Source organism: Fomitopsis serialis (assembly GCF_022376445.1).
Source record: "Fomitopsis serialis strain Sig1Antser10 chromosome Unknown B0H18scaffold_91, whole genome shotgun sequence".
Taxonomy (NCBI): domain Eukaryota; kingdom Fungi; phylum Basidiomycota; class Agaricomycetes; order Polyporales; family Fomitopsidaceae; genus Fomitopsis; species Fomitopsis serialis.
Window position 1 is genome coordinate 67,050 of NW_025955051.1, and position 24,557 is coordinate 91,606.

Consider the following 24,557-nt stretch of genomic DNA (forward strand, 5'->3'; position numbering starts at 1 on the left):
CCAAGCCAACCGTCCCCGCCACGAGCGCATCATGATGAACTTCTGTGACATGTTCAGCTGAGTCCTGGGCGGCCCTAGTGGTGTCGGAATGCGGGCGGCATCACCGAAATGTAAGTGTATCTTCAACTCAGGCTAGATCATCATCATGCAGGCGCACGATTGACACCGTAACCGGGGAAGCTCACACGAGAATCACACAGGAAAGCACATGCTATGTTGACTCGGGAGTGTTCCAACAGTGCTCGACCTCCTCTGACTCGGAGGTTCTGATACGGTGCCAGAATGTACGACGTTCTCCATTCTTGGAACTATGCTGAACGTTCGACGTCAATATGCGATTTGAATTGCAGCCAGCGCCCGGATCCCAGAGTAGGAAGGCGCAAGGGTATAGCAAGCGCAGCGGTGAGTTCCGAGCTCTCAACTTGGCTACCACTCGCTTCTTCTCCACGAGAGGATACCCGTGTTTGCGGCATTTATGCCTATCTTCGTCCTACTGTGTGTGCCTCTATACTCTTGCGTTCCACGGATCTTGACAAATCCTGAGCAAGGCAGTTAGGAACACGGGCGCTCGAAGCAGGTCCCTCGTCGAAGAGGGTACCGTCTGATTCAGGTGGCGCTCGCTGTCAGCCGGCGGCCATCGTACCACAACGTAGAAGCAAGGTAGATGCCGCACATTGGCGAGTCTGATTATTGCTCCTTCCGACTCCGACCCAACGAACTTTAATTCACGGGGCTTTGGAGTAATAGTCCAACCACAACCAGAACATTCTCTCCTATAACTGCATCGACGTTCATCACTTGAGACAGGCTTAAGTCAACATGAGCTTACTGAATCTCTGGACAGTCGGCCTCGCACCGAGAGTACTGGGTGTGTTGTTTGCGGCCGTTTTGGCCTCAGCTGTCTACCTGCGCTCTCGTGGAAGGGTGCACAAGGTCTATCCGCCAGGCCCACCAAGACGGTGGATTGTCGGGAACCTCTTGGATATACCATCCTCAGTCGACCTCACTCGATTCAAGCTGTGGAAAGACACATACGGTATGTGGCGCTATTTCCTCATCGCTTCATCTGTGTTAATTCATTGAAGGGGATGTCGTGTACTTGAACGCTCTCGGCTACTCCATCTTGGTTCTGAACACGGCACGAGCGATCAACGACCTGCTGGCGAAAAGGGGAGAGAACTACTCCCACCGTCCTATCTTCGTTATGTCTGGTGAGCTCATGGGCTTGAACAAGGTATCTACCAGCAGGCTCGGTATGTCGCACTGCCGCTGACAGTTGCGACAGTGCATGGCTCTCGTCGATTATAACGCCAGATACAAGCGCCTCCGTACACTAACTCATCGTGCTCTCAATCCTGATGCTATCAAGAAGTATTATCCGATACAAGAGGAGCTTACGCTTTCTTACATGCAAAGCTTGGTGTCTAAACCAGATGAGTTCTTAGTCAATCTACGATTGTCTGTGCCATGACATTCTCCATGCGAGTGCCATTGTTTTAATCGACACCGTCCAACAGGACTCTCGGTCGTGTTATCCTGGCTGTCACCTATGGGATGACGGTGGAAACTGCCGATTCCGAGGTGAGACTTACTATTCATACATGAATGAATTTGACTTTTGATTCCTCAATGGTCTCAGTATATCGCAGAAGCTGAAGACACGCTCAACACGATCGGCAAAGCAACACTACCAGGAGCATATCTTGTGGATTTGATACCCGCATGTTGGTCACTACATACCTGCGTGTTTGACCAAGTCTGACTGCGTCCAACGTCACAGTGAAGTTTATTCCGCCCTGGCTTCCGTTTACCTCTTTCCTTCGAGAAGCGGAAGCTGGCCGCCGTCAAATTTACGACTTCGTAACCCGTCCGTTCGAGTACGTCAAGCGACATATGGTTCGAATGTTTTTCTTGACATAAGTACATGGCACTGATCAGTGGCTCAGGATAATTCTCCTCCCCCGTCCTTCGTTGCAGATCTGTTGGCGGAGCGTGATCTGTATCACGATATGGAAGACCTGGAAGACATAGAGGATGGTATTAAATGGGTTGCTGGAACGATGTATGGAGGTAACACATTTGATCAAAATCGCGCTATTGTGAACTGATAGTCTTTCATAGGTGGTATGGAATCTGTACGTATATTCGAGTACACCTTGCATTTCATATTCTCAGTTCGTTTCAGAGTTTTGCTACGGTCTCTACTTTCTACCTGTTGATGGCTCGTCACCCCGACAAGCAGAAGCGAGCGCAGCAGGAGATCGATAGCTTATTGGAGGGGCGACGGCTGCCCAAGATCAGCGACAGGGAGAGCTTGCCTTACGTCCGAGCACTCATACAAGAAGTCATGCGGTGGCATGTTGTGGTTCCACTCGGTGAGGTTATATGGTACTATCAGTACGCAGGATCATTCTCATGGATTACTTGAAGGGATTGCTCGTCGAACTGTGTCTGATGACCACTATAAAGGTGCGTTGCTCTATGACCCATGCCTTCGTTCGCTGAACCGTCAGTAGGGTATTATATTCCGGCGGATACGGTAGTCGTACCCAACATATGGTGACTCCGTTCATGTCTGTTATACATACGGTTGCTGAATATTCTCCAAAGGGCATTAGCTCATGCGGACGATGAGGAGGATCATACAGCATTCCTACCGGAGCGGTTCTTACGCACAGATCTGCCTACAGATCCAAGCGAGTATGTCTTTGGCTTCGGTAGAAGGTGCGACAATCACACTGGTCTGAATGTCCGAGATATAACCCACTCTTGTAGGATTTGTCCGGGGCGATATCTGGCCGACAATTCCCTCTTTCTTTTGATCTCTAACACCCTCGCCTTATTCGACATTCTCCCGCCCAGCGGTGCATCGGAGCAATCAGCACTCTCCAGCGTTGTGTTCACAAACTATCTAGTCAGGTCTGTCGTATCGATATGTTGCTGTAGGACTTCCTAACGTTCGCTCCGGTCAGCACGCCAGAGAAATTTCGGTGTGACATTCGACCACGCTCAGAGGCATGCGTAGAGCTAATTGAGGAAGCACTTGCTGGTGACCCTCTTCGCACGGGCTTATTACCCGCATGAAGCGTACTGAATCTGCTTTCTTGATCTCGTGGTACCGCTTGCCCAACTGAACACGGGCGATTTTATCGTACAGTCCGCCTGAGTACTATGTAGACATGCGAGTGTCTTCGTCCGAGATGTTCTCAACGCGCCTTTGGCCACTCAATCTGTTTCTTATTGACGGCAGTCGAACCTTTTTCCTCATTCCTTGAGCGCGACAGCCTCCCAGTAGGGCTGGAGCCACGGTGTAATGGACATGCCCACAGAAGTGACCGAATGAACCCGGCGGGCCTGCGGCGTCACTGTCTCCGCCGGTCGACATTCAACGTTCCATCAATATTCACCTCAGGAATCAGATGATTCCGGTGACCGTTGACGTGTTGACGCCTCCTCTGTATGGGTTGTGCTGTCTCGCCCGCGTGAGCGGCCTAGATACATGGGCGTCTTCTACGAAGTATAAGTAAGTGCTCATATCCTGAATGGCAGGGCCCATTGTCTCTCCAAAGATGCAAACGTCGCAGCCATATGTACTCCAGGTGCCGTAGATGGTCCACTTTCGTTTACGTACGACACCTGACAGGTGATGATACAGCCAGCTATTTCCTCTCGCATTGAAGTAGACCGGTACGCCGATAACGCTGTTCTCATGCCAGAGACACATTGTCTAAGCTGTTCGTAGATTGGACAGTGTACACAGTGCATTCACCAGTTACTTTGGCGGCCGTCTGAGCTTAGCTCCTCTTCAAGGTGCATCTGTCAAGAGAGTGCTCGAGCTTGGGTAAGCCTTCCTAGGAGTCGTCAGTCGGTGAATACAGGCTGAGTAGGTCGAGTGTCTCAGGTCTGGGAGTGGTGCATGGTGAGCGTCGTCTTTTGCTATCTCCCTGTGCCTCACTAACTCGTTCGCATGAAGGGCAATCGAGGCTAGTCGACTCTTCCCGCAAGCCGAAGTAGTGGCCGTTGATTTATTCCCAATACCGGATCGGTATGAATGCGTCTCGGGATGGACTTATGGAAGCTAAAATTGGGTATATTTTACAGCACGGTACCATCAAATCTACGCTTCCTTCAACACGATCTCACCCAGCCGCTTCCCTTTGCGAAAGAAAGCTTCGATGTCATACATGCTCGATTGATCATGATACATGTATGTGCATAAACTCAGCCGGGTATGCAATCTCTAAGCGTTGAAAATCAGCTTCCGGACGTAGAGAAAGTCCTTGAGCGCACAATCGAACTGCTAAAACCGGGGGGGTGGCTGCTCATAGAGGATCCTGATGAAGATGCTCATGACACAGATCGCGGATGTCGAACCCTGGTGCAGAACTGCCCCCTAGTTCGACTGTTACAGGATATCATGCGCTCGAAGGGCGCAGACCCATGTGTAGCGCGAAGATTGGAGACACTCATACAATCGTCGGAACAGTTCGACGAAGTGAACGTGCGAAGAGTCATCGTTCCGATGTGCGGTCAAGATGTCGGTGTGTTGACTCACTATATTTAGAATTCTCGTGTACTCAGGATCGTTCTTCTCGTTGCAGCGCCGGCGGAGAACGCATTGGGCAAGGTATGGAGGGCCACATACAAAGTCACAGCCGCGGACTTGGCAGCTCGATATTCAGAGCATGGCATCACGCCGGAGGTGTTCAAGCAATTCAGCGACATGCTGAATTGTCCTGATGCTGGCTTGATAAGCGATCTCTACTTTACATGGTCGAAGAAGCGATGCGATAGGGACGAGAGAACGGTTTAGAAGGATGCCAGCTGTATATTTCTCGAGTAGGATCCGGTGTATCATTCCGATCTTTGCTAGCTCGCCGACACGTAAAGATGAGAATTCGGTTGCCAGTAAGATCCGGTTGTTGTTCGCTCGGCCCCTACCCGGATATCAGTGGTTCTATGTGTTGCTGAGCGCACACAGATGAGGAAGGCAGTTCAGCTCGTTCCCTGATACCGACAGTGTGCGTGCAAACAGCCCGATCATCACGAAGTTCTGATGCGAATGTGCAGCTTGAATGTGAATATGGTCAACCGTGCGCGTGACGGTCCGGGGGCCTCATCGTTGGCAGTGCCAACTGCAGTGCCTTAGACTCAATGGATTGGGAACGGCATGAAAACGGCGCGTGCCGTATCTACAACTAGTACTGTTCTCGCAGAATATGCAAGCTGCGAAGAAGCCCTAGGCGGTAGTATCAAATACTGTGGAAGTAGAATCGGTCAACATCAGCGCGGCCTGCCAGTGCCAGCCCGCAGAGTGGTCCGAATCATCGCGGATACGTCCAATTTCGATTCGCACATACTGTATCATCCGCTCTTCGCGGATGTCACTGCCTCGCACGTGGTGCCCTCCGGCGTCGGCGGCTGAAAGCATGATCAACAGCGTCCCAACGCATTAAATGCAAGGATCATTCATCCTATGGACCCCAGCCTAAGAGGCCCTCACCGTACCGCATCTCCTCATGTCACTCGCTCGCGCTATCTGCACTTCGTTGTTAGCAGTGATGAATTGGTTGATATCATCCCCTCCGCGTGCTCCAGCGAGAGCGGATGAGCAGGTGGCTGCGGAGAAGAAGTCGCGCGTTGTGGATCGTGGCAGGGAAGCAACCTTCTGGGTCGTGGCTAGACCACTATTGCACATTTCACAGGTGAGAATTTCTCCATATTCGACACGAAGTCAGAAAGAGCCATATGGCTGACGCCTAGCCAACAGACTTTGGTCTGGATCACAGCGGCGTGCGAGGTCGCCCTTACATTCGCTGCATACCACCCGTCCCACGAGCTGTCCATGCTTTTTCTTCGACACATCACATTTGTTCATACACCGAACAGAGCAGCCGCAGTCGACATACGTTCCACCGGGCTGGTGGCCTGGAGCTTAGGCATGACGGGCTGCCTTCTACGCTATTGGACGTTCTACGTTCTCGGAGATCTCTTCACCTTCCAGTTGGCCATCCGCACCAATCATCGCTTGATCACGGCCGGTCCGTACTCGGTCGTCCGCCATCCATCGTATACGGGGGCCATCCTAGCCTCATTTGGCACAGGGGTCTACTTACTAGGACCTGGATCCTACATCTACGAATGTGGCGTTCTCAGCACTCGTTTAGGGATATGCGGAGCATCTATCTGGATTGGGTGGAAGGCCATACTGTCGTACAATCTTGTCAGGAGGGTAAAACAGGAGGATGCATTTCTGAAGGCAGAGTTCGAGAAGGAATGGTCGGACTGGGCTAACAGAGTTCCGTACGCTCTATTTCCGGGTTTGTTGTGATATTGCGACTCTATGTATCACAGACAAATTGGTTACCTATGTTCTATTGCCTCGTGGTGCAACGACTTAAAAATATGGTACTTGACCCATGCACATTGTGAGAAATCATGATACAATTCATGTATGAAATGTAGACTCAGAGTGCCGTCGAATGCCCCTGACAGAGGGTGCGACGGAGGTCCCCAATTCCCGCTACGTATCTCATCCAAAATACAGGCATCGCAATTGTCCAAGGCTCGCGAAAAATAGCTGTCGGAAGAGAGCAACCTACCGAACGACGTATTGAGACCGTTCGGATGAGCAGAATACAGAGTAAGTACTATGTACAAGGCGAAGTACTCGTTTCATTTCGAGTGGCCAGTATTCAGCTGCCAGCTAATCGTGTATACGCAGTATTGGTGAGTATATGAATGGAGAACGGTTGATATAATTGGCCCGGGAACGGACGCGTTGTGATCAAACCACGTAGACACGAGCACGTGACCGCGTTGAGCGTTCGTAGCGCGATCGGCATTCGATAAGCCCTAAGCCCGGTAGTTGGCCGCATTCGCTGTGTCCTTCCCGCGCTTCGCTATCCCAGTGAGGATGGCCGTCAGCCATGTGGAGGGCGCGTCGAGGCTATCTACACACTCCTGAAAGAGCACCGTTGCGTATGAGACCCGATCGCCTCCGACGGTGGAGCGACGTGAGTGCAGGCGGATGTGCTCTTTAGCATCCGCGATCTCCTCAAGGGTCCACGGTCGCGCAAAGAACTCCTGCTCTGGGGGCGTCGGTGTGCGCTCCGGCAGTGCCTTGCACCACAGTCTGTTCGCCGCATATCTGATCGCATCGAAGTCGTCAGGTAGCTCGACAAGTGGGTTCATCCGTGGTGCGAAAGCGAGTCTAAGCTCATCGACGGACACCCTAGATGGGCGAGGTGCAGCTGAGGTGCAGGGTCAACCATCCCTCGGAAGGCTTTCCAAAACGCCGCATCCGACTTCCCCGGATCCAGAAGGGCGCGGATGTGTGCACGACGCAACCTCTGCAATGGAAGCCCGAGCCACGGCCGGACTTCCATACGGTGAATCTGCCTGATAGTTCCACCTGTGCGGTTCCCACTTCAAAAGCAGCGGAAAGGTGGAGTATCAAGAAGCGGTTGGTTGATAGGCGGCAAAAAGCCCTCCTTGAGGAGGAAGAAGCGTCCGTCCCAGTTGATCGGATGATTGGTCAGCAACGTAAACCGGCGTGCTCAGTGAATCAGTCGCCGACAACTGTATGTATCTTCTAGAGAATGGAGGTCGACGTGACTAATTGAGTGTCGTGCATGATGATAAAGGAGCGGCCCCGGTTCCTCGAGTCAAGAAGATATCAACAAAGCTCAAGGTGATGCAGCGCATCCGTCATTTCTGCACACATGGAAGCATCACGCTCCGAGCCTCGGAGCTTCGAGCTGCAACGACGCCGAGGTGAGATCTTATGATTTGGAAACCATAGCGTCGAATGGCCGTGATGAGTTGGCGTGAGTTTACTGAATCATCGTGATGAAGCGCCGCTGAACTGTGTCCAATAATATTCAGCGTCATGCGATAAATGTAGCAAATGGCTCAACGTATCCAGGATATCCAAGTTCCAAAAAAAGAAACACGACACTGTGCACCTTAGTGTTCGAAGCCTGAGGTTCCCATGCGTTCTCGTGCCAGCCTGATTGTCTACGGGGTGGAAGACGGTGAGTCTCGTCCCTTGTTCTGTATCTTCATCGAGACTTCTCTATACATCGGAGCCGACGCTTAACAAATTCGTAACTCCAGCGATGAACTCGGCCTGGGCAGGCGATGTCCTTCGAAATCTAGGCCTTTGGCCACACACTTCACGTTGGCCCATCTTAAGTTCGAGTGACAGGTGAATGAACTGTATTTCTGTCCTGAAGCTGTTGCGGTGCGCCCACGGACTTCTGTCATGATTGAGCGACTTCCGCAGCCTGACAGTGGTTCGTGCCGAAGCCTGCTACTAAGAACTAACCGGATGCGCTACAGTATGCGCCTTCCTGAGCCAACTATGCCATGGTAATATCTCCCTGTTTTGTCGCACTGGTCTCATCAGACTAAACGATCAGAATACCTCAAGCCCGCCTCAAACGTCTCCTATGTTCACATATACCCGCTCGGATCTGTCATTCTTTGTATCTATGGGTGTCCCAGGTCCTGCAGGTGAGCAATGCAGTGCTTGTCTGTACGAAATGATGCTGGAGCAGCGGAGACATATATGTGCGTCCTCCAGTATACGTGGTCACAGTTACTACACGTCGGACCTAAGTTATGATCTTCCTGGGCCCTGCACAAAGTAGCCTTCATTCAACCGCGCACATAGCGTATACATTATTTCTCTTCACGAAGTCTGACATCAAGACGACAGTCATACCTGTGGTCAGTCTCCTTTCGTCGATGCACCCATAGCTCACATGTGTTCATAGACATGTTTTGCGATTGCTGCTGCGCCAGTGTTGCAAGTTCGATGCATTCCACACGCGGTCTTCTGGATCTGGATTCACCTCTTGCAATTCGATGTTTCCAACCAGACCTTGAGACCGGAAGAAGACCTCCTCAACAAAAAGTATCGACCAATCCCGTCGAAACGCATCCAGATCCGGACGGCCTTAGTCCTTCGCTGGGTGCTCGTCCCCGTCTGTTTAGCCATTTCCTGGCTGTACAGCGCGGAGGTCTTATGCGCTAGCGTTGCTCTCATATTATTGACAACCATCTACAACGAGATGTCCGCTCATAGCAAGGGCTGGTTGATCCGCAATCTGGTCAACGCGGCTGGATTCGCATCGTTCGAAGTTGGTGCTACTCTGGTGGCCAGTGCGTGCATCGTCTAAATTTCAAAGTATGCCATCTCATAGCTTGGTAGCTCGCGATCATGACGCACTCGATTGGGTAGCACGCACGGCGGTGTATATGAGCGCGGGGATCTTCGCGTCCACCATCCACACCCAAGACTTCAAGGACGTCCCGGGGGACTCCTCCGTGGGCAGGAAGACAATACCGATCGTATTTCCGAGGGTTGCTCGGATAACGCCAATGATTGGTCTTCTTTTTTGGTCACTTGTCTTGACGTCTGTGTGGAGGGTCGGATTCCGCACGTCCGCCGCACTCTTCACTGTCGCCTTGATCGTTGGAAGTCGATACCTCAGACTGCGGACGGTTGCAGAGGATCAAGTGTCTTTCTACTGGTACAATGTACGTCGAATCAGTTAAATGTTGGCAGGAACCTGACATGGGATGGTACAGGTTTGGCTCTCGTTCGCCCACGCGCTTCCGGGCTATTATAGAATGTACAATGGACATTGACGTGGACACCGTCGGCTAGCTCACTCGAATAGTCTGCCGTGTGAATGCAATTTCATGATGTCTACATAGATTCGTATTGAGTGTACTCAGCGTCAACTCAGGAGTCCTGTTTCCGGAGAAATCCCGCCGATGTAGTCGCGATAAGTTCTGGACCGTCCAGTGGCAACACCGGTTGCATGCTCATTCAGGAGAAGCACTGCTGGTGGCAGGATCGTCGCCGGAAATGCTCTGTAGCATCACTATGTTCAACCTTGACTCGGAGTAGTAAACAGTCCCTTACACGTCATTCACCGTACGATGATCGAGACCAGCCAATCAGTTCTGCAGCCGGTAGCGCCTCAGGTCTCAAGCTCAAGGCCTCAAGCTTCAAAGCTTCAAAGCTTCAAGATTGGCACATCATGACCCTACGCTGTTGATTGAACTTATCGGTATACTCTTGGGCCGTTGGTAAAACGCCACGCACAACGCTGTCCTCATTCGGTAGGAGGGCATTCTCAGAGAGCGCTAGTACATGCATGCCCCAGAGAGGGTCGTGCTTGATCGCCACACGCACGAAGAGCTAGAGCGGCGGATCCGACGTGTAGCTCAGAGCCATTCATGGGCTACTTAGTATATGCGCATCCGACGGTAAATACACCGCGATGGCTCTGAGGAGGTATGACCTTGCTACTGTATACAGTCATGGTACGTACAGTACTAGGCTGTCACTATTGGAGCGCAAACAGCCGACTTCTGAAAAAGAGAGGCTGAAAACAGACGAAGGTCGGCCGCCGTGATGTCTCCTTCAGCGATATGGTCAAACCGTCTAACTGGCACTTGTACTCTGCAGCGTCGTAACCGTACCCGCAGGTCACAGAGTGTTACAGCCGTGACGCGACGCGCCGGACGCGCGTCATCCACACGCCGCTCCTCCGCGACTCGGTCCTCCTCTCGTGGTTCCTCAGCTAGTATTATTTGTCTTTGCTCAGTGTTATACCACTATGTCTGAGTATCGGGAGCTTGTGATGTGGTATCTCACCATCACACACTGGATCGAGGCCACGCAAGCTGCGGGAACTCGACCTGAGCTTCAGACAAATCCAGCCGCCACGTCCTCAATTCAATGCCGCGCTTTTCACTCTTGCCCCAGCGCTATTCGGCCACCACCTTTCGATTTACGCCTTTCGACCTCTGACCTCTGAAACCTCGAAAAGTTTGACGCTTTGATGTCGTAGTAGCCCTTCTAGTACCGCGATGGCACTGTCCGGCATTTGCATGGACTTCGCGCAGACCCGAGACCGTCTCCTTCCTCCGACAGGCAGCCTCTGGACCCACGAGTGCGCCTTCATTCTCACGGAATATAGCGCAGTGAGGACTTTATACCACCCATCAAAAATATGTCGAGCGACGGGACGCTCCTAACATGCATGATGAGCAGACACATTCGAACACTTGTCGGCGCTAACTGGAGTTGACAGATGACATATAGCCCCAGTGATGGCCAGGCCGTTTAGCATCGAAGACATGCACAATTAGCAGATGTTATGAATGTTGAGCGGCATGTATGCTGAACAGCGTCACAGAATGTCAGGTTTCGCACGGACACCAGGGACACCTTCGAGTCTGCCTTCTAGTTGAGATGCCCACAGTTGGCCGATCTGAAGTACCTTTGTGTTTGTTTCGTCGAACGATGCTCTTGTATCTGACGACGACGTTCTCAGAACACCAGGTCCGACATGAGTGGCAGACTAGGCATTAGTACGTTCGATCATTCCGCCTTAGATATCAGTCTCTAAGAACAGATTGTTACAGATGCTATATCTTCTGCACTGCTACAGCAGTGAGCATCGCAGTGTGGTAACGTCACCTTAGGAGCATTTGCTACCTCCGTGTCGCTCGTGCTACGACCTCAGGAACTTGGCGTCCAGATCAGAGCACAGGTAATGTGACGCGAGCTGTTTGCTTCTCCTCGTCACGCCACAAACCGGGAAGATGTAGCCCGGTCCATTGAGGCTTACGGTCATGAATTGGATTCTGGGGTACCCTTCTATAACTGCGATGATTGATACTCCACGGACAGAAGCGAGAAACTGTCCACCGTAATGTACTTGGCCATACACAGAAGCAGATAGAACTAACTGCAGAAGCCCAGGCATGTCATAATTTCACTACAGTTCCCGGAGGAAACAAGAGCTTATCGGGGGCCGAAGTCGCAAGATGACCAGGCGCGTGCGTATTAGTGTGACTATGACGTACAGTCTTTCTGAGACTTTTTGTAGGCAGTGCGAGCTGGATCTGTCACAGTTCTCCTTTCGAGCCTACTCTTCAATCACATAAGATGACGCCAGGATCCGGAAAGCGGTCCTCAAGCATGTTGAAATGTTAATGATCGATGCAATACATGACTGCTGCCGGTGATTCAGGCAATATCACGTACGTTATCATTTCCAGTGACCTGCTTGCCCACGTGTTGTACTTGTCACTAACATCCGTAATGACGCTTGTTGTCGCCAGCTGGCAGCAGAGACTCGAGCTCTCACCGTAAATCCTACTTTTCTCATTGGACAAGACCGCATACGGCTCGGCATATCAGCACGAGCTCCGGCCCAGTCTTCGGCGCGAGCGCAGTCAGATACAGTGAACCAGTGACTACACCGCTACCGTGATTATCAAGGAAGATGATACAGCCTGGGTATATATAACGAGTGTCTTCAGATAGCGGATGAGACATCATTGAAGCGCGAAAATTCTCCGTACTACACCATGAACGCAACCTCAACTCCCGACAATCCGATTGTGCTCAATCTTCAGAATTCATATGGCGCACTCATGATCGGGTCCTTCTTTTCGTGCGCTGTTTGGGGCATGTCATGCCTTCAAGTGTGAGTACCAGTGACTTCGTGAGACGGTTTATCGAAGGGCTGACGCACCAATAGTTGTTGGTACTTTTACCAGTAAGGCACATACTTCATCTCAACATACGTCGCTCATCATGCATCACCCTCAGCTATGGTTCTTCTGACCGACGCAGTCTTAAACTTCTTGTAAGATAGTCGCCGGTACAGTTGTCTGCGTGGCATTGCTGAATGGTCTAATCTTCAGGTCGTCTTTTTGTGGTAAGCTTCCTCATAGAGTGATATTCCGTGCAATGGCATGCAAAACAGCACATACACAGTATCGCAAGCACCGTCGATGAAATTTTACTCTTGGAGTGCAGTGAGTACCAAGTCACGAAATATGAACTGGACATTCAACCCGTGCGCAAAGTGTGGCCGGTGTTGATTCTACGGTGGGGTAAAGTAGAAGGGCTTTCCGTTATTCAGGAGTAAGTATGCAAGCTGGTAACGGTGCGAACACATGTAATTGACCCTTTGATCTGTAGAGGCATGGTGGTGGGTTTCAACGTTATCTTTGGCCGCATAGAGCAGTGATGATATCATCGTCCACAGCAACACGTCTGGCTAGTCGTGAGTAACAATAATGCGCGATTCGAGACGGCTCACGCATGAATCGCCTGTATCAGGGAATGATTTCGGTCTGCGTTCAATGGTTTTACCTCTATCGTATCTATCGATGTAAGTTTCATTCGGTTCAGCATACGATTTACCTACTCACGGCATCACAGTCAGCGGAAAGCGATGGCTTATTCCCTCCATCATTGTATATTCCCTTCCCCTAGCAGTGGTGGAGCATGCTGAATTCTACTCAATTCTACTGTAGGCTGTCATATCGCTCTGGCAGTTATGTAAGTCCTTTTTCTCGACGACGCGTACAGTGAATTCATACCAACTGTAGTTGTGTCGATCCGTGCGTTTACGCATGTTAACTATCTGGCGCACGCTACTGATACTACCCCTCGGGTTCTAGCACAAAATATCATAATGTACGAATTCTCTTGCGCTCTGCTGCGATTCTCGCTGACTGGACATGGATGCAGACATCGCAATCACGAACTTGCAACGTTGTCATTAGGTCCTTCCGTTGTACGTATTCAAGTCTGTAGACATGGCATGCTCGATAACAATTGTCTTCACAGGCATTGAACATCAGCCTTCGAGCCTGCAGCGCATGTGTCGATATCTTCATTGCAGTAACCATGTCCTACTATATGATCAAACAAGGCGTACCTGAGCTCTCCCAGTACGTTGGCCACTGTACGAGAAGTTGTTGCTACTCACCAGCCATATATATGTAGTAGCCAGAAGATGTACTTCAGACTCTTCCTGATGACTATCAACACGGGTATGTGGACCGCAACCATCGCGACGCTGGACTTCATCTTGGTATAACATCGTTTGTTATCTCACCTAAAACTACCACTTATGCATTTGACTTGTAGATGGCGATATATAGGGATGACCTTTGGTATGCGATCTTCGAGTCGCCCCTTGGCTCATTCTACGTCGGTGTCCTCCTCGCCAATCTCAATGCAAGGGAATTCATTCGAGGAAGTGAAGAGATTTGGCATGACATGTCTACATTCAGAATAAGTAGCTTCCCTCCGGCGAGTCACAACACCATACCCGCCGATGGTCGCCTGCCAGCACTTTGTGTCACGGCGCAAGCTGGCGTAAGTCCTCTCTATTCATGAACATCATCTCTGTGCCAACCACCATTCTAGGACACGATGATGGTCAATCTAGCCCACGCGAATGGCAAGGAGTCCCAGGATGAAAATGCAGTGACTGCGGAGGAAAGTACTCCCAAACTTACCGTATGTGCACCCATCCCGCCAGAATTGTCCAATAACTGATGTGAGGGTAGGATCATGCGCTGTAACTTGCATACGATGGTTTCATGGGGGTGATGGGTGAGAAGGAACGTGCAAAGGAGCTAGGCCCCGTTACAAACAGCCGATGAGGATCGTTACGAGGGAAAGACAGAGTTATGACCTCCGGTGATTAGCCAGATGCGAACCGAAATCGTTTCATGCTGTTATACATCCGTTCGCATTGTGATATGTACATCATTGCATCCGGTGTCGTTCCTCCAAGGACCATTGCAGAGACTGGATGTATACTTTCGATATTGATGGAATTGAGTCGGGTGCCTGGGCGGGCTCGCAAGCTGCAGTCGGCCCTGTCAGTCGACAGACCGGTGCCAGCCAGACAACAAGATGTAAATGTCAATAGTGCACCTCTTAGATCATGACGAGTCGTGGCTGCGAAAGCCATGACGCTCAGAACATGCGGGAGTACTGATCCTGGTGGTGATGAGCAGCACCCATGACCGTTTGTGACGAGCAAGTAAGAGGCATGGAGAAAAATATCGTCATTCAATCCCCAAACATATGCTATAAAACACATCGCGACCGTCGAGTACACATGCACAAATGCAGTTTCTCTGCCCTCGGGGTAGTTGACTGAACTTCCACGCATTCACAAACAACAAAAATAACGTACGGAGTTGGATTGTCTCCTCCGGGCATGATCACGCACTTTGAACACACAACATCATTTATGAGCTTGGGTGAGCAAAAGCGCTGGAATTCGACCTACGTGCACCGACATTCGTACCCAAAAGAGTGAACCGCACTGATCGTGTTGCTGCTCATCCCTGGCTAAACCTGTCAGCGCGATGGTCACCAGCGCGAAGTACTTACATGGAGCTGCCGTTGGTAATGTCGGCGGCAGCAAAGAGTACTACCAATTGCTGAGGATGACGAGGATGGTCGAGCCCTTGGGGATGTCTGACGACTCATGTCAGCGTACGTTGTCTCAAACACTGCATATACCAGCCCTGCGTACGATCGTCGAACCATACAACGTCCCATCAGAGGTGCAAAGACACGAGCCACAAGGCCCATGCTTATATGAAGGTCAAGACATGTACCGACGCTTGAACTCGCGTCAAGTGCCCTGCAGTACCGCTACTGCAAGGACGCGCAACGCAACGAGCATCGGGCAGTATTCAACTGTCAAGTTACGCATAGCGTGGGCCGGACGCTGCCCCTTGTCATGGTGAGGCGCGAGAAGCACTCGATGCTACTCAGCACACGCATGCACAGGGCGAGTAAAGAGTAGCAAGGACGGGGCCGACGGGGTCTGCGCCGCAATTGCGTCGTGAGGCGATGCAAAGCACATGGAGGAAGGCATGTCATGGGGACCGTCGAGTGGGATCAATGTATCGCCGTCGTGGGGATGGCGGGACGTTCTGAAGGTTGACGGTCGCCTCTTCGCGGAAGACGTGGCTATAGGCGCAAGCGCAGATAGGTATTCTGGATCCATCTAGTGGCAGAGGGAGCGACACTTCGCCCACACCGAATTCAAAACGACTCTGAGCGAGATCGTCGTCCTAGGTAGCACGCCGGTCGAGTGTCGGGCAGCTGATGTTCAGTAAAGAGCATCACTTCCCGAAGCAATGGTGATTTGATGTTTGCGGCGCTCGAGCTGCCCGTCCACTCGTAGCAGCACCGTGAACCCAGCATTGTGTAGCGGCCTGACGCTCGTTAACAGCCTCCACGATGGATGTGCGTGGTGCACCTTGCAGAGACAATTGAGTACGCGGGTAGGCGAGAGGTGCTGTTCACGGGACCGTGTGCTCTGTTCTCGTGGATGCGCGCCGTGCTTCCTGGGTGGCATAGACGAAGTACGCCGGTTAAGGCTTCATCCTGAGATCCAGCTGGCGAGCCAGTCCATACACAGGGTGGTGCATTAGAGTGTGTGGCGAGATCTGCGCCGCGTAGATGTAATCGCTTCGAGGACGACCAGATCGAGTCGGTCGATTATGTTTTGTCGGACCACGAAACTGTAGAGCAATGTCAGTTCAAGCGAAAGTCGATTACAGCAAAACCTACCTTCTCACGTCTGTAATCTACTTTGAAATCCTCTCCGTTCTCACGGCGATAGATGACGTCCACCGATGTCGAGGGATAGTAGAACCAGGAACCGACGCCATATGGCATTCACGAACAATACCAGCGTGGCCATGAAATGACTCAGGCTAATGGAAGAAAAGAGAGAACGAGTTCGGCGTCACCATGATGCGTCTGCGGGAGCTTCCCGTCACGAGTCAACGACCATCAAGTCGTACACCAGCAAGAGACAAAGCCAGCGAAGGTATGTGGGGCCGTCGTGAATGGTGTGGGTACTGAGCGGGAGACGACGCATCGCTGCGTGTGATCAGCGTAGTCGCGTAGACGGCGGCCTGTTGTCCAGTTATTCGAGGACGTGTCACGAGCGGTCGTTGAAGACGAGCGTCGGGAAGCCGCTGTGAAGGGCACCATTCACATGAGTGTACGCGACGTCGATCCTGGTTGTCGTGATGCAGTCAAGGGGCGTGACGTCAGTGGTCGAATCTCGCGATGGCTTCACATCGTGCACCTTGTAAATATGTTTGGGTGTGCAAGGCGCGCCATTCGAGGGCCCGTCTGTTGGGTTGCAGAAACTGTGCATGACCCTGCCAAACGTGCTGTACCATACACCAGTCGAGTGGGCGCCCTTGGTGGGTACTGGGGGTGACTCCGAATACCGAGGACATCGTGTTGCACCTATGCCTACCGCCACGCTTCCCCCATCCACTGATCAAGCTTTCGCACTCAACGCGATGCTTGACACTGCTCCCGCGTCGACAGGAACTTCGAACTGATTCGCCAGTGATGCCATACGTGGCATGCAACCTTTCCGGCTATCTGGAAGGGACTGCGCGGTGCTGCGTGGTACGACCATCGCAGCCACTGCGGAAACATGCGCATCCGAGCGTTGGACATGCGGACCAGATTGTTGCGGGCAATGGCGTAGTTAACCACTGTCGATGAGGTGTGACGCCTTGGAGCGGGTCCATCTACGCGGCAACGCCGAAATTGTCTTGAACCAACAGCACAAGTCGATTATTTGCGATGTCGTGGGAATAGCTTTGAGAGAAAGTCGGTCGAGGATGTGAGACGGTGTGCGCGCAAATCATACCATTTTACGCCTCCCAACTCCATGGACAGCTTTCCCGTCCCTGCTAGCGACATATGGCGTGCACCTCTGAGTAGCAGGGCGAATGATGCAACAGTGACCGTGGTAGGTTGTCATTCTGCGGAATCGGACGTCTACGAAGGAGTTCAGTCCGATGTCAGGGACAGCAGAGCTTCGGAATACCTTTGAACTGGCCTGGTTGTCATTGAGATCATGTCCAGCGATACTTACTGCTTCTGGTGCCACAGAACGAAGTTCAATGTCAGACCACAGAGGCATAACCATGTGGCCACTTACCGGTGTATCCCGCTCAGCCTCTACTCAACGATCGCTCATCCGCTCTGCCGTACTTAGGCCCCAGGTGGTAGCATTGCGTTACTGCAACGTTATACGCGTTGACGATGCAACTAGAATAGATGAGCATGACGGAAGATGGCTGTTCAGAATGCAGCAGATATACGGCGTCCAACTTGCGAGGAGAGCGCGAACAAATTGTGAAGCAGTCGGTCTCAATGTGAATAACTTTGACAATAATTGACCAAGGGAGAGCCGACCCCATTGTGGGCAGGTAGCGATCAGTGTAGCGTGCGAGTACTCAGTCAAGAGGGGGAGGCGCCACTGGCAGGAAGGAAGAGGAGGGGCTCAGAAATGCCCGGCCTCGGACTAAGTATCGGGCAACCGTACGCGTTCGCGCCACCGACGCGCCACATCATCGTGTCGCGCACCTTCTGCCTCTTCTGTCATGTCCTCACTAGCTCACACAACACTTGTTATATGCGCTTTGTAACACGACCTCTGGATTTTACGCGTCAAAATCAGCAAGATGGAAGCTCTAGCAAGGCAGCAATGCGCGAAGAAGCTTGCCAGAGCGCCCGCTTGTACTGCAATACTTACTTGGACAAAAACGATGATATACCAACGCCTCGACGACCTATGAGGGGGGGGGTGGGCTACTAGTACGACTTACTAGGAGATCACTGGAAGGAGTTGAGGAAACTACAACGCGGTGAGTTGTGCCTACGTCTGGGCTGCGCAACCAGGAAGAATCGATGAGCAGTCACAGTGAACAGAACACTTCTCTACTTATACTGGAGGCCTTCGTGAATTTCATGTACATGTTGAACCAACGACTCCCCGACGCTTGTGAAGGACGACCGGTCACCCGCCTGGGACGACGACTTCGCCTGGATCCTTATCTGCGACCGCTCAGGCTAGGCGACGTACGACGTCTTCTGACACCAGACGGGCACAATTCACTGGCACCACGATCACGTCCTCTACGAAGAGGCGTTCGTTCACCTGAACAACAACCCGCTCGCGACTGAGTGGTTCACACAGCGATGAGTCGTCTCTTCGTATCCGCGCTTCACACTGCCAACTACGGCGCCACAGAACTTCGCTGTCTTCTCTCTGGCTGGCGTACGGCTACTTGCGCCGATCCACACTTGCCGCAGGTCTGGTGAGTAGATAGCTCTGACAGCTCGCATTCGAATCATCTTGAGGCAAACCATGAAATCGCGCCAAGGTACGTATTAGTCACACGATTTGCAGCTGGCACTGTTGATGTATAACCGACAGTTCTCGGGATCATGATTGCGTATACTGAAGGGGGCGGCTGCGGGGCCCAAGGACGTGATTTCCACATATGTGGGTACCAATCAATGTTTGCGAGAACAGTCAACATGCGCTGGTCATGCTCTGATCACAGATATTCACAACAGAAGCTCCGGTTCACCTAAGGTCCGCCGGTCGCTTTCTCCTGCTCCTTTACACAGCATGACAAGTTACAGGGTACACTTGAGCGCTGGAATACGTCCGTTACGGCGAAGTGGAATCACTGGACTCGGTGCTATCAACAACGCAGACGTAGGGGGTGGACCTCAGGCTCGTCGTGAGTATGCTGCCCGCCTCTGCGCTACCTTTTCGATGGCTCTGGGATTCAGTTGACGGTCCATTCGCGTGACTGCATCCATATGTCTCGGTCTTCTGTTAGCGGGCAAACCTCCCTCCGATTCGGATCCAGCTAGGGAGGACACAACTTCTCAAGAATGTCCAAGAATGTCGGTGCCTTAAGCGAGGAAGCGAATGAAAGGGAGCCTGCCGCGAACGCTGGGCCAGTAGAGCTAGACCAGGCCGTTCAACGTTTATGCCACCCTTTTGGACCGCAGTAACATATATCTTCTCGTTCAGGCCTTCCTGACTGGCCTCGTGCTCTGGGTTCCCAGCTTTCGCAGAGCGGAAGAGCGTGGACCAGCAACTTTCGCTCTACAGCCTCGCCATCTTGTATGTTTCGAACGCACTCTAGATTGCACTTCACGCTTCTTGAATGTTCGACGTCATATGGACCGGTACTCTTGGCGATATTGTGCGTGTCCCGCCAGATGATGAATGCTGAAGCGTTAACACCTCGGCATCGTAGCTACGGCTTGTGTTCGTGAACTGGTGATGCGCTCACCATATCTTTCGTGCGCACGTCAGCTGGCCATCCGCACCAGATGTATCCATCTTCCCCCGTCTGTGGCATTGATCAGCGCCGAAGGTAGGACCGTCCGTCCCTCTCGCATCTTCGCGATCGTAACTACCTCTTCCGCAGACAACACATGGATATCGCCTTCTTGCACAGCGAAATTCAATCATTATCGGCACATCTAGCGGAGGACCTTGGATAGGGCATGACTACGTGCGGTGGAAGGGTGTGCAATAGTCTTTGCAGCGGTCAGTCTTCGCCCCCCCCCCCCGCTCTGGTAGCGCCATGTACATGCTGACGATCTCATGCTAGGCGACTGGGCTGGCAGGCAATGCTATCGTAGGGCCCATTCTACTCACTCGGCCGCGCAAGTCATGAGAACTCGAGATTATCCCCGCCATCAAGCCTGTTGCTCCGTGCCGTGGTTTTGACCATTCAGGTGAGAACCCTCGCTCTCGCCGACTCAATTCTCATGTGTCCACTGGCGGAAACAACGCTTCATTGGCACTGAAGGCCGTCGCGTGAGGTATATCCTCAATCATCCGCTACGACGTGTGTCGAGCTTGCGAGCCGACACAGACAATGCACGGTTTATCAGGATCATGTGCATCATGTGCGGAAGACGGAGCGCGTGGAGAGCGGAAGACGGAAGGAGCCTTTGAGTCGTTGAGAGCACCTGAGCGAGGCGTAACACGAGAGGTGCGCGAACGATCACTTCAAGTGCGAGTGTCAGACTCGATGACTCCATCGGAGACGGTTGACGCGAGTTACTAACTGGTCTGCGAGAGCCCGAGCGCAACCCCATTAGATATGCGTAGATACTAACATGAGTCGTTAGTATTGGGAAAAGGTCACGAATGGAAAACTACTACGAGTCAAGGAGTGACCAGCGTACTAGTAAGTGGTCTTCTCGATGTTCAACCTGTACCAGCCAGTATCTGCGCACCGTGTATAAACTCAACGGGACAGAATCAATGGTTGTTTTAGTTCGGAACTTAAAGGGATGGTGTCAATATTCGTAAGCAGTATTTGTAAACTTGACAGAGCACGTGTGAGTGCCACTGAGCCATGACATTATGCACTCACAGTTGCTGGTCACTGTACTGTTTCCCTAAGTGACATTCACCACTACAAGCCAATTTTATGTGCCAAACAACATCAGATACAAAACATCATCAATTTGACTGCATCAGAACCTCAGAATATCATACATCTGTACACTGTCAAGACCACTCATGCTGAGCATCATTGTCATATACACAAACCAGTAGCAAGATGTCAATGAGCTCAATGGGGGATAATCAGATCACACCCTTGATGATATCTGCAGCTGTTTTCATGATGTAAATGTATTGGCATCACCTGTATAAAACCTTGGTCATATACCTTGTTCTCCAATGGCATAGGTTAGTGCTAAGAAATAAAAACAATGAGACAAGTCACTACAGAGAGTATACAACATACCCTGTGTGTGACTCCCCACATTGAGGGGTACAATGGACAGATCAACAACACGTATGTTGGTAGTGTGGTATACCTTCAAGTTGAAATTGGTAAGCATGCAGCATTTATATAGATCCTGGCTCTCAGTGTAGTAAAGCTCACCCTCAGCTTTGCATCAACAACACCACCATCCTCCAATGGCAACATGCTGCATGACCCTGTTGTATCTGTTGGGCATTAGTCTCAGTTGCCATTAGCAAGAAAATGTATACTCACGATAGGTGGTATTCACAACATTCCTGAGCCAATCTACAGAAACATATCAGTGTCTGTTGGGGCTATATCACTCATTAACATACTGGCAATCTGCTCATCACTCTGCACAGTTGGCCCAGGCATGACTTCCTCTGTAAATGTGATTAAGATTGGCTTGCCAATATCTTCCTATCATGATTGTATGCTTACCAGCCAATGTCTCCTTGAATGGAGGAGTTTGTGCCAATTGTCTGTTGAACTTGACAAGCTCAACCATGGACTGGATGTCTATCCTCACTTGTCAGTCAATTGAAAAATTCATTATTGACATATATCTCACCATATGCCTCATCATACAGGTTAGGGTCAATGAGAGGATGCTTCAATGGGTCACTGGAACCAATGTGCTGTATAACTTGGTAAGTACAGAACATACTGCTGAAGTATGATTCTCACTATTGTTCCCCTGGAGAATGGACTGTTCAGAGCCAAACCAAGTGTGATATGCTTCTGGTTGACATCTGGCTTCTCTGCAAGCAATGATGAGAATGAAACAATATCATAAATCTAAGTCACTGGATAGCATACCGGGACGAACAATTGGGCGTGGCAGAAGCATGATTTCAAGACTCGGGACATGATCACGGATATGTTTCAGCTGCAACTCGTACTGCTTGCGAAGGCCGCTGTTGTATACGTTCTTCTTGATACCGTCGAGGATAGTGTCCGAGAGCGTGCGCTGGAGTTTGTCCGCATCTACGCAGACGCTATTGAGCGGTAGAAAAGTGAGACTTGTCGTCCAGACGTTAAGTGCCCCTTTGCCGCTTGCGCTACCACCACATGATGTTTATTCAGAATGACCATGCGGCATGAATGAGAATGTGAACGTACTGGAGCGCAATGTGCTTCGGAGCTTCCGCGGGATTCATCAAGGGATCCATGGTTGTTACAGGGCGACCATCCACCACGAAGTCCTTAACACCTGTATGCACAAGCATAAGACGAGCTTTAGCCACGGAGGACTTGAAAGTCTTTACGATATATCACCCCCGACCACAAGTGCTCCTGAACGTTGGCGCCGACTCCTGGAAGCTCGCACTTGACCTCGACACCTGCCTGATTGAGTACGTGATGATCGCCGATACCGGAGAGTTCGAGAATCTGAACACGAGATATGGTGAAAACGGGTTCGAGCATCAGCGCATTGCCCATCGTCATACCTGCGGAGACATGATCGTGCTGTGTTGCCAGTGGACATACATCCCATCAGCGCCGTGTCGACACATGATGAGGAAACGTACCCGGCCGACAGGCACACCTCCTTAGAAGCATGTACTACATGGTTGCTACCTCCGTGAATGAAGTAGACACCGGTCGCTGTCAAAGTCCCTTCCGCGTTACGCCGAGTCACAATACTCGCCACATGAGCGGAGACCAAGACGGTCAGGTTGTGCCTAGCTGCATTGGGCGCATAGTAAGACTACCGTATGCGTGTAAGTTAGTCGGTACATACGACGAGAGTCAAACTCACATTAGCGGCGTAACTACGCAAGTGTGTCTTCGGATCCAGCGTGGAAGCCGTCACCGAAGTCCCGTTTGTCTGGCGACGTGATTCTTAGGTCAATCATACATAACTGCATGCCAAGCACACTTACAGATCCTGACGACTGCGAACGGCGATATGCCCCATGAGTTATATTAGTAGACACAATTATGCCAGGAGAGAAGCTCACCGCTTCTCGGATGCGTTCGATGCCAAACGTCTGCATGGCCTAGTTGCCAAAACGGTTCAGTCAACTGGTACGTTCGACACATTTTGACGGGAACTGATATCACCTCGATGAAACGCCGCTCAAGTTGGGAGATTGTAGTCGGAAATGACACAGGGACCGGACCTAGAACATATAAGTCTGACCATAAAGGAGCATGTCTACAGGGATGAGACATGCCTGATGTTCCACGGTGTTTGAGATCATATGTCAAGTAGTCGCGGTCATGGTCCGGGGCCGTAAATCTAGTACAACGTAAGCAACAGCCACTAGAAGTGTTTAAGATACTTACTGCTCTGCCCGCTTGGAATACTTGTCGAAACTCTCCCAATTCCACCCTTCATTTCCCAGCTCCTCGAACGCTGGCAAACAGGCATATATGTGTCAGAATATGTGGAACGAGGCTGAGCTGCCATACCGTCAAGGAACTCCCTAGCAGGCTTGTTCCATAGCAAAAAATTAATCGCTGAGCTCCCACCGAGCCCCATTCCACTGGCGAGGTATCGGTGTGAGAAATCAAGTTATCATCAACGCCTTACCGTGGCCATGAATACTCCCTTCCGTTGGAATGTTCTTGTTTGACCTGACAACGGTCGTCAGCGAGACGTATACAACAATAGGAATACCATTACCGTCTTAAAGCCCCAGTCATATTTCGGATTGTTTATGTGCACCATTCCCTGCCCAGGAAGTACTGAAATGGTTGTGAGCCTTGAAGCGACGGATACGGTGCATCTGACTCACATATCGCTCTGTCGTCGAGGTTGGCCTCACCCGCCTCCAGTACTAAGACCGACACAGAAGCATCCTCGGACAGACGTGAGGCAACCACCAAACCCGCTGTCTGCAATGTACGGTTACTATCTCGTACATGAAGCGTGTAGTGCAAGACACATCATCAGTACGTACTCCTCCGCCTGGTAGAGCATTAGTCGTACTATCTCTTCACAAAATGAAGCTACTCTCACCAATCACTATGTAGTCAAACGTCTTGTGTTCTACCTGCGTGATGTTCGCTAGCATGCCGCACAGACCAAATCTCGACGAGATACAGGACGCGTTACAGAAATGCTGGGGTACTTATGA

General features: G+C 51.3%; 6 protein-coding genes across 6 annotated transcripts; 5 read left to right on the top strand and 1 right to left on the bottom strand.

The window, feature by feature from the left end:
- Positions 1–819: 819 nt before the first annotated feature.
- On the top strand, positions 820–3,084 carry B0H18DRAFT_882940 (cytochrome P450; the record flags this gene model as incomplete). Its single annotated transcript, XM_048040942.1, has 14 exons — positions 820–1,036; positions 1,086–1,234; positions 1,286–1,458; positions 1,518–1,581; positions 1,640–1,724; positions 1,781–1,896; positions 1,947–2,070; positions 2,122–2,135; positions 2,186–2,375; positions 2,431–2,469; positions 2,514–2,559; positions 2,611–2,724; positions 2,776–2,898; positions 2,973–3,084. The coding sequence occupies 14 exons, from the start codon at positions 820–822 to the stop codon at positions 3,082–3,084; spliced, it is 1,566 nt and encodes a 521-aa protein (XP_047888845.1).
- A 656-nt stretch (positions 3,085–3,740) lies between these two features.
- On the top strand, positions 3,741–4,813 carry B0H18DRAFT_882902 (S-adenosyl-L-methionine-dependent methyltransferase; the record flags this gene model as incomplete). The annotated part of the gene is made up of 6 exons (XM_048040939.1): positions 3,741–3,841; positions 3,902–3,919; positions 3,974–4,045; positions 4,102–4,207; positions 4,259–4,541; positions 4,602–4,813. Coding segments are annotated over 6 exons (792 nt in total), but the record flags the coding sequence as incomplete, so codon positions are not given.
- Positions 4,814–5,845: 1,032 nt separating this feature from the next.
- On the top strand, positions 5,846–6,331 carry B0H18DRAFT_882934 (ICMT-domain-containing protein; the record flags this gene model as incomplete). Its single annotated transcript, XM_048040941.1, has 1 exon — positions 5,846–6,331. The coding sequence occupies one exon, from the start codon at positions 5,846–5,848 to the stop codon at positions 6,329–6,331; it is 486 nt and encodes a 161-aa protein (XP_047888847.1).
- A 2,294-nt stretch (positions 6,332–8,625) lies between these two features.
- Positions 8,626–9,657, top strand: B0H18DRAFT_882930 (UbiA prenyltransferase family; the record flags this gene model as incomplete). The annotated part of the gene is made up of 4 exons (XM_048040940.1): positions 8,626–8,733; positions 8,781–9,168; positions 9,218–9,546; positions 9,598–9,657. The coding sequence occupies 4 exons, from the start codon at positions 8,626–8,628 to the stop codon at positions 9,655–9,657; spliced, it is 885 nt and encodes a 294-aa protein (XP_047888848.1).
- Positions 9,658–12,347: 2,690 nt separating this feature from the next.
- B0H18DRAFT_1031817 (uncharacterized protein) lies at positions 12,348–14,704 on the top strand. The gene is made up of 18 exons (XM_048030087.1): positions 12,348–12,518; positions 12,573–12,590; positions 12,644–12,680; positions 12,739–12,752; positions 12,812–12,852; positions 12,904–12,961; positions 13,019–13,028; positions 13,086–13,103; positions 13,160–13,211; positions 13,262–13,296; positions 13,357–13,381; positions 13,432–13,443; positions 13,504–13,519; positions 13,574–13,619; positions 13,673–13,776; positions 13,832–13,919; positions 13,976–14,350; positions 14,401–14,704. The coding sequence occupies exons 1-17, from the start codon at positions 12,400–12,402 to the stop codon at positions 14,225–14,227; spliced, it is 945 nt and encodes a 314-aa protein (XP_047888849.1). The 5' UTR covers positions 12,348–12,399; the 3' UTR covers positions 14,228–14,350; positions 14,401–14,704.
- Positions 14,705–21,305: 6,601 nt separating this feature from the next.
- On the bottom strand, positions 21,306–24,494 carry B0H18DRAFT_958012 (alcohol oxidase; the record flags this gene model as incomplete). The annotated part of the gene is made up of 26 exons (XM_048042650.1): positions 21,306–21,334; positions 21,391–21,417; positions 21,469–21,541; positions 21,610–21,674; positions 21,724–21,756; positions 21,807–21,854; positions 21,913–21,999; positions 22,043–22,109; positions 22,159–22,232; positions 22,291–22,532; positions 22,594–22,684; positions 22,740–22,863; positions 22,923–22,941; positions 23,004–23,182; positions 23,234–23,302; positions 23,358–23,369; positions 23,436–23,474; positions 23,539–23,597; positions 23,637–23,716; positions 23,764–23,833; positions 23,890–23,963; positions 24,011–24,054; positions 24,104–24,165; positions 24,216–24,331; positions 24,381–24,414; positions 24,440–24,494. The coding sequence occupies 26 exons, from the start codon at positions 24,492–24,494 to the stop codon at positions 21,306–21,308; spliced, it is 1,872 nt and encodes a 623-aa protein (XP_047888850.1).
- Between the last annotated feature and the right edge of the window lie 63 nt (positions 24,495–24,557).